This window comes from Prionailurus bengalensis, chromosome C1 (assembly GCF_016509475.1).
Source record: "Prionailurus bengalensis isolate Pbe53 chromosome C1, Fcat_Pben_1.1_paternal_pri, whole genome shotgun sequence".
Lineage (NCBI taxonomy): Eukaryota > Metazoa > Chordata > Mammalia > Carnivora > Felidae > Prionailurus > Prionailurus bengalensis.
In genome coordinates, this window is record NC_057345.1 from 42,343,668 (window position 1) to 42,358,471 (window position 14,804).

At 36.4% G+C, this 14,804-nt stretch overlaps 1 protein-coding gene across 16 annotated transcripts in view; it reads right to left on the bottom strand.

The window, feature by feature from the left end:
- Positions 1-798: 798 nt before the first annotated feature.
- TUT4 (terminal uridylyl transferase 4) overlaps positions 799-14,804 on the bottom strand; it is a 136,891-nt gene continuing 122,885 nt past the window's right edge. For 4 of the 16 annotated variants that reach the window (XM_043574981.1, XM_043574980.1, XM_043574966.1 and 1 more), the window contains 6 exons: positions 14,335-14,450; positions 13,191-13,414; positions 12,339-12,439; positions 8,642-9,089; positions 3,908-4,066; positions 799-2,455 (listed from right to left, as the gene is read on the bottom strand). In XM_043574981.1, the coding sequence (XP_043430916.1) occupies positions 2,367-2,455; positions 3,908-4,066; positions 8,642-9,089; positions 12,339-12,439; positions 13,191-13,414; positions 14,335-14,450 (1,137 nt within the window). In that variant the 3' untranslated portion in view covers positions 799-2,366. Of the gene's footprint in view, positions 2,545-3,907; positions 4,067-8,641; positions 9,090-12,338; positions 12,440-13,190; positions 13,415-14,334; positions 14,451-14,804 lie in introns of all 16 variants that reach the window. The other 12 variants (XM_043574982.1, XM_043574976.1, XM_043574973.1 and 9 more) reach the window with 10 other exon arrangements.

The window sequence follows — 14,804 nt, forward strand, 5'->3', positions numbered from 1 at the left end:
TGCTCTCACTCTCTCTTCCTCAAAACTAAAAACATTAAAAAAAAAAAAAAAAAAAAAAAAAAAAAACCACCAATGTTCCAAGTCATATAGGCATACCTCGTTTTACTGCACTTCACTTACTGCCCCTCAAAGATACTGAGGTTTTTTGTTTTGTTTTGTTTTGACCAATTGAGGATTTATGGCAACCCTGCATGGAGCAAGTCTATTGGTGCCTTTTTTTCTGACAGCATTTGATGACTTTGCGTCTCTATCACATTTTGGTAATTCTCACAATATTTCAAAGTTTTGTATTATTGTATTTATCACGGTGATCTGTGCCATGGTTTTGGGTGTCACAAACCATGCCCATATAAGATAGCAAACTTAATAAATGCGTGTGTTCTGACTGCTCTACCAATCAGCCATTTCCTCATCTCTCTCTCTCCCCTTGGGCTTCCCTTTTCCCTGAGACATAATATTGAAATTAGGCTAATTTAGAACCCTACAGTGGCATCTACGTGTTCAAGTGAAAGGAAAAAATCAATCTATGTGGCAAAACTACATTTTTGTCTTATTTTAAGAAATTGTTACAGCCAACTCAACCTTCAGCAACAACCACCTGATCAGTCAGCACTCAAGTCAAGACCCTCCACCAGCAAAAAGATTATGACTCACTGAATTTCAGCTGATGGTTAACATATTTTAGCAATAAAATTAAGGCATGTACATTTTCGACAATGCTACTGTACACTTAAATCGACTACAGGATAAGTGTAAACGTAACTTACATGCACTGGGAAATCAAAAAAGGCATTTGACTCACTTTAATGCGATACTCGCTTTATTGCAGTGATCTGGGACCTAATCTGCAACATCTCCGAGGTATGCCTATATTTTAACAAAAACATACACTGGGCCAGCTATCTCATTAACAGAACAAATGAGCAAACTCCACCATTTAGTAGGATTCTGAAGATACTGAAGTTTTAATATGAAGAACTTACAGTAAATAGACCTGATCTTAACATTTAATAAATACCTTTTCAGGGCTGTAAATATGGCAGGAAAGCCCTCAACCTCCTGCAATAGATTTCAAGCATCTTCCAAGTTGGAAAATATGGCAAAAGCCCAGAGTCTCCTATTTAAGTAATGCATATCTGAGGAAGCAGAACAAAGATAATACACTGTCCTTAAAATACATTTGTATTTACTTATTCTGCAGATTTCCAAATAAATCTATAGGATCATTTAGTCCAAAATCCCTGTCAAATATGTAATTGGGAGGTTTAGACAAAATGACCTCAGCTCAATGGATAGTACCAAAAAGAGCTAAAATACTACTAACAACACAAGTTTAATTTCAACTATAATCAGTTACCACAACCATTATTGGTAAACACCATCCTGGCAAGTGTGCATTCCAGGTAGTAACAGAACTCAGAATGGATAGTCTGGCACATACTAGTACCTCAGTAAGTAAGAAATCTCTTCCCTCCACTCAAATTGCCAGTATCAGTCTCAGTGTTTAAAAACTCTTCTTCAAAAGATCTGTTTCCATTCTCTTTCCAACATAGAAGTGTGCTACCTTGGAATTCACTTTATTGTTTTGCACCTCTGTTTTCTCAATGATGAACAGACATGAAGACAGTATATGTTTCTATCAACTTCATATGGGTGTTGTGAAGATCCAGTAAAATAAAGGACATTAAAAAAGATTCTTGGTTCTCTAAGTCTGTAATTTAGAATGCTCCATTCACTGAGAGTAAAACAAATCTCTAAATTGTTACATATCTCCATGATCTAAACAACCATATGAATTAACCAAATTTGACTCTTGTCAAAAAGATTTATTAACTTAAAATAGAATTACTTCAAATACAGACAAAAGCAACTTTCTGTTCAATTTTGAATATTTTCAATATACAAGAATGTAAAAGAAAAAATTCTGAATCTTCACGTTGTAGTTTTATTTTATTATTTTTTTTTTTAGCTTTTAAAAAGTTTTTGGCACTACAAGGTTCTGTAAAGAATAGAAGTGACAAATTTAAAACACATGAAAGTTTTTCCTAATTCTTAAGAACAATATATATAAAGTCTGAAGCAACCAAAGTATGAATACAGCTAATAGAAAATAAAGAATGTAATTTTTTAAATTCTCTCTTTATACAATTCATCAAGATTAAACAAAACATAAAATTCCCTTAAAAATAGGGTAATAAAATAGATGAAATTTGTATCACTCAATTTGGTGATACTAGTAAAAACTATAGTTCATATTTATATACAAATAATACAGTCTTTAAAAACAGTCTTAGAATTTAAATAAGCTATCTAAACGTGTTAAAATTTTAAATCAGGACCTGATTTGTTTTGCTTTCCATTAAATGTCACTTTTTCTGCTGAATGTAACTGACATTGAGGTACGGATACCCTTGAGACAGCAGGATTGGCTGGTTGCTGTGCATCGGTAGACCAGCTGAAAGAAAATGGACTCGCATTACTCCGACACGTTTCCTCTTGGTGGGTGGGGACAACGCTCTCTACACCGACGGGTGGCACATCTGTCTGTTGGACACAACACAGACAGGAAACTGAAAGGCTTGTGCCTATATATCTGACAACCCTTAGAATTAATAACTTGTAGCTAGTTCTCTTTTTTTCTATTTATATAGTAAAGAGGAGATAAAGCATGTAAAAACATTTCGCAGGAGAAAGAAGAGGAGAGCAGGGAAACATGGGTATGTGAAAGAAAAGAGAGATGAAGGGGAGGTACCAAAGGCAACAAATTCATCAGGGAAGAATTTCAGACTCCCCCCAACCATCCCACCATCCCACCAAGCCCTTATATGATTAATAATAACTTTTTTCAACCTTAGTTCTTTACTCAGAAGATTAAGTCCACCACAGTCAATGTTCTGCCATTCTATAATATAGGGATGCCCCAGCAATACACGGATAGTTTACAAAGGCTTAAATGAATCAAGCCTGAAACTTGTACCAGGGTTTCCCCTTAAAGTTACCATTTAATTCAGTCAGCATTTCTTGAGTGCCTTTCTTTAATTTCTTAAACTCCTAGTTTAAGTGTCGTAAGTAACTGACTCTAGTTTTTTAATTCATAGGTTAACGAAGAGCTGAGGGCCAGACTCAGACATTCCCTATTAGAATTGAAATACCTTCGAGGCAAGTAGGCTAGATAAAATGCTACAAGTTCTCCTTAGTTTGTAATATTCATTACTTAGATCAAACCTATTATTGGTATGTCAGCACTAACAGAATAAATGAATTCTAATGTCATTCAAGTTCAACTAAACAAATTTTGACTATGTCACTATTCAACTCAAAAACTTCTATTAAGTCCACACTACTTACTAAACATAGTCCAAAAAGTTTTTCATAATATGGCCTCAGCCTACCTTCTCTAGCCTCATCATGTACACATCTTTCCCATCCACTTCATCCTCTAGTCCTATTATTTTCTCTTCTCTTTTCCTCACTATGCCAGGCAAAACTCCTCAACTTTACATATATATTCCCTCAGCTAAGAATACTCTTCCCCTATAATCTCTAACAAATCTCTAGGAAAAACAAATCCTGTATCTCTTTCACAGTCTAATTCAAATGTCAAAATCTTGTGTGATTTGATCCTTGGTGTCCATATCTCCTATAAACTCTGCTAGGATAACATTTAACTGACTCCTTCTAAGTTCCTATCCTTGTCTATTTTACATGTCTGGCTCTTCTAAGTGTACAGGTTTTACTTAATTCTTGCCTGAACAAGCACCTAGCACAGTGTGACACACAGTATGCTCTCAATAAAATGTTTACTGAATGCATAAAATCTCACTCCTGGTTCCTTGCCTTCACAAAGCCACCTTTGTCCCAGAAAAAAACCCACCCAGCCTCTTAATGAATTTGTAAACAACGGTACCTTGAGTATAGAACGGTTTGTTGGGCTGAAATCTGGCATTTCCCTGATGCATGAAGTTTTGATGCAAACCATAAGGCCACGAAGCTGGGACAAGAGGGAAATGGGGACGTGGTGCATGTTCCCAAGGAATTGGAGGATTTAGTCCTGGAAAGCCTGGCTCTGCATTTCAACAAGACAGGAAAGACATACTTAAAATATCAGTTTGTTCATTTAAATATTCCTTCATTCCACAAAGATTTATTGAGTACCTACCACTGGACAAGAACAATGCTAAGTGCAGAGGATACCAATTTTTTTTTAGAATCAAACACTGTGCTCAAATTATTCATAAAAGAGACATATAAAAGGTAGAGATACAATAATAAGTAGTCATTGCTATAAGAGATTGGTGGAAGGTGCTCTACAGAGGGAACTAGGGTGCCTGGGTGGCTCAGCTGGTTAAGTGACTGACTCTTGGTTTCAGCCTGGGTTTGGTTTGCGAGTTCAAGCCCTGCGTCAGGCTCTGTGCTGACAGTGTGGAGCCTGCTTGGGATTCTCTCTCTCCTCTCTCTCTGTCCCTCCCCTGCTTGCTTGGGCACTCTCTCTCTCAAAATAAATATTAAAAAATAATAATAATAATGAAAAATAAAGAGGGGGCTAACCTATTTGGTTCAAGGCTAGAGAAGGTTTTCCTAAGATGACTGACTGAACTAAATTTTAAAGCACAAGGAATTGTTAGGCAAAACAGGGCAAAGAGGGCATTTTAAACAGAAGGAATAACAAGTACAATAGCCAGGAAACAGGACAGTACAGCAAGTTTGGGAAGCTGCAAAAACAATCAGCAGTACCACTAAGGAGTAAAAGGAGGCAATGAAAGAAAAAAAGGCTGGATGGATAAGGTAGGATTTACATTTTAAAGAACCTTAGTACATCATTAAGGAGCTTCCACTTTTTCCTAAAGACAATGCCACTATCCTAGAAACAACTGTATCATGGTTCAAAAAGCAATTCTATTAGAAACTGAAGCACTGTGGTGTAATGGTTGAGAACTTGGGCTTTGGAGCCAACCAGGTCAAAGTTCAAATCCCAGTTCCAAAAATTAGTAAAGTTCAATTATGCACCTCTGGCTGTTGTGAGGATTAAATTAGATAACAAAAACAATGTGGCTTGCACAAGTTGTGGTATGTAAGTAGAGACTCAAAAAATAGGAGTGCTATCCATTCTATGGCAAACAACCCCCACAATCTACTTCCCTTTAAGACAGAAGTACATCTTTCAAAGTGCATCTTTTCAAATTACTCCTAAGTAATTACTCCTAAATCTTTTGCATCATTTCTGGTGGCTTTTCTCATCCAGGGTCACAATGTGGCAGGAAATAATCTGAAAGACACTCCCCTCATTCACTAAACTTCCTAGCAGACTCAAATTAAGAGGTACTGGATAGGGAGGAGTACACAGCCAGAAAACTAAAACCCATACTAGCCATACTCTTAACAAACTCAGTCTTCTCAGGAGGTAAGCAGAAAAACAAAGCAGCTGCTTTGCTGAAAGTTCATAAAACCAAGTTACAATTAAGAACTGAAGCTACAGGGTATATTTTTTGCTTTAAATGAGACTGGGTATATATATTAAGGTCTTGACCAACTGAGAAATGTGTTTTGACATCAAAGGGTATTTCTTAGGATATATTCCAATCTCCCTCGGCCATTTTTCACAACTAAATATTTTCATAATATATTCTCACCCAATCCTTCCATTTTCAACAAATTAGTAATTTTAGCTGTAATATTAACTAGGAGTTGTAAATCCATTCCACATATAACAATATAACATTTACTGAGTAATCATTATATAATAAAAATAATATATTATATGAATAATGTATCTACCATACATCCGGGCACTATATTGGACACGATGGAGACAATGATAGAGAAGAAACAATTCACGGCTTTAGAAGTTCAGCCTAATGGGTTATGCAAACAAGTAAACTGGCAATTTCATAAGACAAGTATAAAGATATAGATATTAAGGAAACATGGAAAAGAAAAAGGATACCTAGCACAATTGGAGGACAAAATCAACAAGAGGGGTTCCTGTTAGAAAGTGAGCTAAATTTAAAAATGGAAGATGAATGAGTCACCCAAGCTTTGGAGCAAAGCAAAAGGAGGTGAGAGTAAGAAGGAGAGATAGGGAGAGGATTTTTCCAGGCAGAAGGAACAACTTTAGTAAACAATTAGGGGTAAGAGATAATACAGTATGTTCCTAGGATGTTAATTAATTAGTTCATTATGACTGACAGAGATCAACTAGTGGTGGTACTGGGAAGAATAAAACTGTAAAAACTGAGCCATTGTATCAAAGGGCAAGACACTGGGTCTGTGTTCATTATATAACCCAGTGACTATCATGGTACATGTCATAGCATATATACAATAAACATTTGTTGAATGACAGAAACAGAGATCACATTAGAATGAAGATGTATGGGGTGCCTAGGTGCTAGGTGGCTCAGCCCGTTAAGCATGTGACTCTTGATTTCAGCTTAGGTTATGATCTTGCAGCTTGTAGGTTTCCAGCACCACACTGGGCTATGTGCTGACAGTTCAGAGCCTGCTTGGGAGTCTTTTTCTCCCTCTCTCTCCCCCTCTCTGTGCCCCTCCCCATTTGCACTCATTCTCTCTCAAAATAAATTAAAAAAAAAAAAAAAAAAAAGAATGGTCATATATGCCACATATCCTTTGATCTTGGAAATCCGAATGAATTCCCATACTTTGACATTTCTGCTCAGCAAAATACATTATATGTATTGTTCCAAAGAGAGCAGAGGTACTTCTTCCATCATGGTACTCTAAGCAATAGCATATTTTTGTATAAAAAGTACTAAAATACTTGTGAAAATTGATAAAGGGAAAGAATCAAGCTTTTAGTCTTTTCCTATATTTCAGGATAATCAAGTAGTTAATAAGAAAAAGTTCTTCATAGAAGAATCACAAGCAGTAAATAGAAAATCATCATTTTACAACCCCTAGTAAAATAGCAATTATCAGAAATAATTATCAGTAACAACTAAAACTATTATGTAAAAATTAATGGGACGCTTCATAATGGACAGAACACACTGATATCACCTAACTCATTGATCAATCTTAGATCACTAAAAAAGGAACAGTGAGAGTAAGTTCTTTTTGAAGTGAGGGAACAAGAAACATACAGGACCAATCAAGAGATAAATTCTTGCCAACAAAAAAAACCTGAATCTAATCCAGCTTCTGGACCTAACTTCCAATTTATAGGAAATATGGGGACAGAGGTACATGTTAAATAATGCCACAAAGATACAATTCAGCCAACATCAGAATATAAGAAGTTCTACAGTTTCTTTAATAAACAGTTTATATGGGGGAAAAAATAGTGAAGAGAAAGTATTACATATTAAAGGAGACTTAAGAAATAAAATAAGCATACACTTATAATGTAAGGGCTTTGTTTGAATCCTGATTCAAATAAATCAACAATAACAGTAATTTTAGAAAAAGAATAAAAATGAACAGGTATTAGGTGATACAGGGTATGGTAATGGTCTTGTGATTTTTTTTTTTTAAAGAGATACAAACAGGTTTATAAGGAAATTTGATCCAATGTCTGAGATTTGATTAAATACTAAAGCCAAAAGAATTTTTTAAATGAGGTAAAGGGGTCAAAGAATAGCAAATATTGGTAACTGTTAAAAGCTGGGTAACAGGGTGCTTGTCCTACTTTAAAACTCCCTCCTCCTGTGTACATTTCAAAAAAGTTTTTAAAATAAAAATATAATCAACTAAAACGTTGAATATTAAACAAGATTTATGGTATATATATTTTTAATTATGCAAATATTTAAAAAATGGATGGTAACACACCTAAGTATTACTTGGCAATTATGTCTAGGAGTTGAGATTATGGATTATCTTTTATTTTTCAAATGTCCTATAATGAAAATGTATTACTTACATATCAGAAAAAACTAGTAGTTTTTAATGCTACAAAGTGCTAGTAATAGCTTTTTAAAGAATTGCTCCTTACTTATTAGTAAGAATTGTTACTTACTAGGGCAAAGAACAAAGTTTTGAAGAAAGAAATTGATCTAAAACTTGGATCTACTATGATTAATTACAAGAGCATGATAGTAAGTTACTTAACCCTACAGTTTCCTAAATTATAAAATGAGTGCTAGTAATGCACCAAGCAGGATTGCAGTGAAACTTTAAAATAATCATAAAGTTGACTCTTAAAAACTGAGAACAAACTGAGGGTTGATGGGGGGGGTGGGAGGGAGGGTAGGTGATGGGTATTGAAGAGGGCATCTTTTGGGATGAGCACTAGGTGTTGTATGGAAACCAATTTGACAATAAATTTCATATATTAAAAATATATATATATATAATAAAATAAAATAATCATAAAGTGACATTTCTGTATATTACCTCATTTAATATTCACAACATCCCTGTGAGTTAGATGCTATTAATATCCTTATTTTACAGATGAAATCAATGCATAAAGAGATTAAGCAACTGCCTAATCCCACATAATAAATGGCAGAGCCAGGATTCAAATCTAGGCAGTCTGAATCCATAGCCCATATACTGTATCTAATCCTATACTTGCCCCTCTGTAAATATTTCCTCACTTTTATTTCCCCCAGTTCAACCAATAAAACCAACCACCCAACCTTTCTACAGACATATACAAAAGAAGAAAAGGAAGGGTTACCCGAATTTCCCACTGTACCATTGTTCACCAGGGAATTTGGAGCCACAGTACGAGGCCAGTGTCCATCATGAGAGGAGTTAGGGATCGCCACAGGTCTGGCAGCAGGCTGTGCAAAGATGATGCTGGGATCGTTCAGGCCAATATTGCTGGGGGCACTGCCTGGTGCAGAGTGGATCACTGGGCCGTGAATAGGCCAGGACGGGGCAGGGATCTGGAGAGGGTGCATTGGCAACAGTCCCATATTGTGCATGGGAGAATACTGAGCTGGTGGTGACTGGGGAAAGTTATACATAGGCATCTGGACCTGATGTGGGGGCTGGGCTCCCTGCTGAGGTGGGCCAAGCTTGGGTTGGGATCCTGGCTGGGATGGAGACTGGGTAATGGCAGCTGACTGGGATGAGTTCTGTGGAAATGGTTGGGGCTGAGGAGAGTAAGATGGTGAATCAGACTGCAAAGAGAAAAAGATAACATTTTAAAATTAATTTTAAAACATCTTACTATTATAAAAGCAGAGATAATCAAAATACAAAATTATGGAGTTATTTCATTAGAACATTATAAACAGAACTCTATAATGTGTATAATAAACAATTATAGAGCCTCATTTTACATGAAAATAGAATTTTCTTCAAGATCCTCAAACTCTCTCTGACATATGTACTACCCTATAAACCCTTTCACTATCCAAAGAAAAAAGACCCCAGACGTCATTCCCATCATGCAGAACCCACATTTCCAACTGTAACTAGAAACTTATATCTAAATATCTCACAGCCACTTTGATTCAGTCCCTCAACAAGTGTTGATTACATCTGGGCATTGTTTTAGGTGTTAAAAATACAACACTAACATATATGCCCTCATGGAACTTAAAGTTTATGGGGAAAAGGAAGAAGAGCACATGAAGATTACACAAGCAATCAAAATAAATTAAAATGATTACTATGATAAAGAATGTATAATGTATAGTGTATAAGGAAATCCCAAAGCAGGAACACCTAAAAGTACTTTGAGAAGAGAGAAAGATGAATGAAAGTGGAAATCAAGGAGAGCTTCCCAAAGGAAGCTGAGACTCAAGGGTAATAGAACTCAGTCTGATAAAAGAGAATAGGGATAAGGGGAAGGAAAGAGTGTTTTGAGCAGAGAAAACAACATGACTGAAGGTCTTTAGGCTCATGAACACCTGGCTTTTTTAAGTAATGGGATTGTGAAATAAGTTTAATATTACTGGAGTACAAAGGCAGGGGAACAGCAGATTTGAGGTTAAGAACCAATGAGGGGCAAGATAATGAAGGGTACTACATACAGCCCTTGTAGTTAAGACTTTATCCTGAGGGCACTGGAAAATGACCAAAGGGTTTTAAGTGGGTCAGGAACACCATCAATATGTGTTTTAGAAAAAATTATTCTGGCTTAACAGGAATGAAACAGAAAATATTAGGGGGGAAAAACACTAATGAGACTGATTAAAAGGCTGCTACAATAAATAGTCCTGAGATGATGGTAAGCTAGGCTACAAAATAGGGACAGGGAAGCAAATGGCTGTGAGCTCTTTTTTATAGGTAGAAACAACAGGATTTGGTGACTGATTTGGATGTGTGAATTGAGGGAGAGGAGTAGTTCTGGAAACCAGACAATAGGATCATTCAATGAGATGGAGAACACAGGAGCAAGAAGAGGCCAGTCTAGGGATTTGGAGAAAAATGTTACATTCCAGACATTTTGAAGTTAAAGTGCTTTGTGAGACATCAGAACAGCAGTGTCCATTAGGCTCTTATCCAAATATCAGGTAACAAAAAAGTGAGTGTTGGAAGCAAAGGGTAGAGTAGAAGCAGCACAGGAAAGTGGTTAGAGCATAGGTTTTGAAGAGAGAGCCTGAGGGTTCAAGTTCAATTTACAAGTGTGTTTTGACCTCAGGCAAAAAACTTAAATCTGGTTTTTTTACCTGTAATGTATAAATAATGAACTGAATCTACCTCATAGGTTTTTGTGTAGTTTAATTAAAATACATGTGGAAATCTAAACACCAAATTAAGGATAGTCGATACATTTTAGTAGCTAGGAAGAGATGGTAGGAAGGTTTGTTTTTTTTTTTTTTTTTTTTTTTCAAATTTTTTTTTTCAACGTTTATTTTTTTGGGGACAGAGAGAGACAGAGCATGAACAGGGGAGGGGCAGAGAGAGAGGGAGACACAGAATCGGAAGCAGACTCCAGGCTCCGAGCCATCAGCCCAGAGCCTGACGCGGGGCTCGAACTCACGGACCACGAGATCGTGACCTGGCTGAAGTCAGACGCTTAACCGACTGCGCCACCCAGGCGCCCCGGTAGGAAGGTTTTAAGATCCAACACGAATGCATAGGGATTGTTGACTATGGGTAATTTTTTAATAAATCAAAGATAACAAAATTTAAGACTTATTAAAGTCTGGTGGTACTACATGAATGTTTATTATTTTCTGTACTTTTCTAATATTTTACAGGAAGAAATAGAAAAAAGCATATATACAGTACATAGCACTCAACAATGTTAGCTAATAGTACCACTGTTATGTAACATTTATGAAAATGTCAGACCCATAGTAGGTACACAAATACTATAGGTGAGGATAGTGGGCTGCTTAATGTTCCCAATCTCTCCCTATATTGATCTTCATATACTCTTGGAATTTTTTTCTAGTGGGCGCCTGGGTGGCTCAGTTAAGCCTCCGACTCCCGGTTTCGGGTCAGGTCATGATCTCACCTTTTGTGAGTCTGAGCCTTGCATGAGGCTCTGCACTGTCTGCAGAGCCTGCTTGAGAATCAATCAATCTCTCTCTCTCTTCCCCTCTCCTGCTCATTCTAGGTCTCTCTCAAAATAAATAAACCTTAAAAAAATTCTTAAAGATTTTTTTCTAAAACACAGATATCAGATTTAGCATGTTTAATAGTTAACAGCTTTGCAGCTACACAAACCTAGGTTTGAATCTTTTAGTTTCTCTTATTCTCAGCTTCCCAATTTGTAAAATTTGATCATACTAACACCTTCCACTTCACATGGCCGCCCAAAGGATTAAGTGTGACAAACCAAAACATAATGTCACATTTAGAGTAAGCAAACATTCGATTGGTACTGAATTAATTAATTTAAGAAGTGCAAGATGAATACAGATTTACATAAAGGTAAAAAGCAACTCAGCAAATATGAAACTTGTGAATCTGAACTCTAATTCAATATTCTGCTTTCACAGGATATATTTCACTAGGTATTCAAATTAGCTATGAGAAGACACATAAAAGCTTCAAGCAAGTGCAATACCATGCATGTACTGCCTTAACAGTATTAAACCCCAACACATCTCAATTTTTGTGTCTATTTTTATAAATGTTGCTGATATTTTTCCACTAGGCAAAGCCTAGAACCTCAAAGTCATTACCTTATTTTAATCTACCAACAAACATATTAGTAGTTGTTATCTTACTTTACAAATAAGAAGGCAGAGTCACTGAAGTTAAGTAGCTTGCCCATAGATACAAACCCAGATATACATCACTCCAAAAGTAATGCTCATTCCACCTCAGGTGACTAGCAAGAATACCACTACAAAGCACCAAGTAATCTGGATGACTGTATTTGAAGTCTGAAAGATCAACCCTATCACCCATCAAAGATAGTACTATCTTCCTGCCAAGACTAATCCATTTGCAGGTTCAGTACTTACACATTCTGAGGACTGTCTAGTCCTTACGGACTGATCACCCTGTTGCTGGGCTGAACCAGCCACTTGTTGGGCATTTACGAGGTTGCGGACCAACTGGGCTGCTAAGAGAAGACATCAGAAAGAAAATCAACAGATAATGAAAACAGCAGAGAAATGACAATCAATAAACTCCCTTTCTCTGTTAAAGAGTCTCAAATCTTAGATTTGTACTTTTAAACTATGATTATGCATGTGAAGGACTTGTAACAACATTTTTGTTAAAGTCATTTTTCAATCTTGTAAATCACTAAAAAAATATGCTGTAGAGGACGCCTGGGTGGCTCAGCTGATTAAGCTTCTGACTCTTGATTTCGGTTCAGGTCATGATGAGGTTCATGAGTTCGAGTCCCGCATCAGGCTCCGTGCTGACAGCACAGAGCCTACTTGGGATTCTTTATCTCCCTCTCTGTCCCTCTCCCAAGTGTACCCGTGTGCATGCACACACTCTTCTGTCTCAAAAATAAATAAACTTAAAAAAAAAAACTGGGAATAGAAAGGACAAAAAGACAAATACTGCTTTTCTAAAGGAGACAATATATTTCAGAAAATACCTTCTGCAGGGCGCCTGGGTGGCTCAGTCAGTTAAGCAACCAACTCTTGCTTTCAGCTCAGATCATGATCTCACGTTGTGAGAGCAAGCCCTGAGTCTGTCTCCACCCTGGGCATGGAGCCTGCTTAAGATATTCTCTCTTCTTCTCCCTGCTCGTGCACACATATACTATCTCTCTTTCAAAACAATAAATACATTAAAAATGTTATCAACACAAATGACCTTATTTCTACCAGAAACTATTTTTGGCTTGTTCTATTTACCAGCCACACTGCTATTCCTCTGACGGGCCAGCTTGACCTCTGGGCACTCCCTTCGTACATGTCCAGCATCTCCACATATGAAGCATCTGAGGTCTCTGGGGTCTCTAAACTCCCGAGTGTCATGGAGGTCTCGGGGATCAAGAAGGTCTCGGGAGTCTTTCTCCTCTTCATTCCCATCCTTCTCTTCTTCACTGTCTTTCTTCTTTAGTCTAAACAGTAAACTGCTGATACCAATAATGTGGGGCTAGGGACTTGTAAACTGAGTGAATCACAGAACAAACTAAACTATACAAGAGTCTCACAATAAAGGGATTAACATGCTCATGGTTTCATGCATCTTTTTTAAGGCAAAAGAACTCATATTTAAAGCACATCTACTCATATGGCAGCAACTGGGTATTGTAGTAGTTTTATAATACATTATCAAATTAGAAAAAATTTTTAGTATTGAATTTTAATGTTATAACAATCAAACAGAGGCTGGTATTTATTAACTCCATTTTACAGAGTAAGAAGTAGATGCTTAGAGAAAGCATCTTCTCATTTAACAATCAGTAAATAGCACTGATGCAACCTAGGAGTTCATTCTGTCTGATAAGTTCTAAGATCTTTAAATTAGGCAGGACTTGATTCCTACAGAAGGGATTTTATTGGCCTATTAAATACAGGAAAGTATATTTCATAAATATATCCTCAGGGGGTAGAGAGAATAAATATTCCTCAAAATATGTATTATATATGTATACCTCACAGTAGATACCTCAAAGATTTAGTTAATTATATATTATAATTATTGGTTTGCATTACTGTGAGGTGAGAACCCCATGTCTCTTTTTTTTCTTGACTCCTAGCACAGTTTCCAATAAAGAAGGTATCAATAAATCCTTCTTCAATTTAAAAAAAAAGAAAGAAACACAAAGCCACAATGAATTAATGAATAAATGAACAAACGAGTATTTTAAGATACCATTGTACCACAAATAAATCTCACTCTATTAACAAAATTCCACTCCAAAATACATTTACCCAACGTCCAATTTAAGCCCTGAACTTTCTCACTTAAACATATATGAACACAGTTACAGCTACAATTGGCCTCACATTTATTTTCCCTGTAATGTCAATATATAATCATTTTGCCAACCTTCTCCTTTTAGGGCAGTCTTTCATGTAGTGGCCTATTTTTCCACACACACGACAGCATCGATCATTGGGAGCCAGTTCTCCATCTGTTAATACTCTGGAATCAAAGAAGTACTCCTAGGGAGAAAATAAAAGTTTGCTAGAAAAAAACTATGAATTTTGGAATCCAAATGGAAATAAGACCAAGATGTAAAAGTGGTTTTAAAAAAAGGGAATAGCCACTTGGGTGGCTCAGTCAGTAAAGCATCCGACTCTTGATCTTGGGTCAGGTCATGATCTCATGGTCGTGAGATTAAGCCCTGTATCAGGCTCTATACTGACAGTGCTTGGGATTCTCTCTAGTTCTCTGCCTCTCCCCTACACACTCTCTCTCTCTCTCTCAAAATAAATAAACTTTTAAAAAGGAAATAAATATCAACAAATATTTCACGATAACTAAAATCATGATACGAAAATAAGATTAAAAATTAT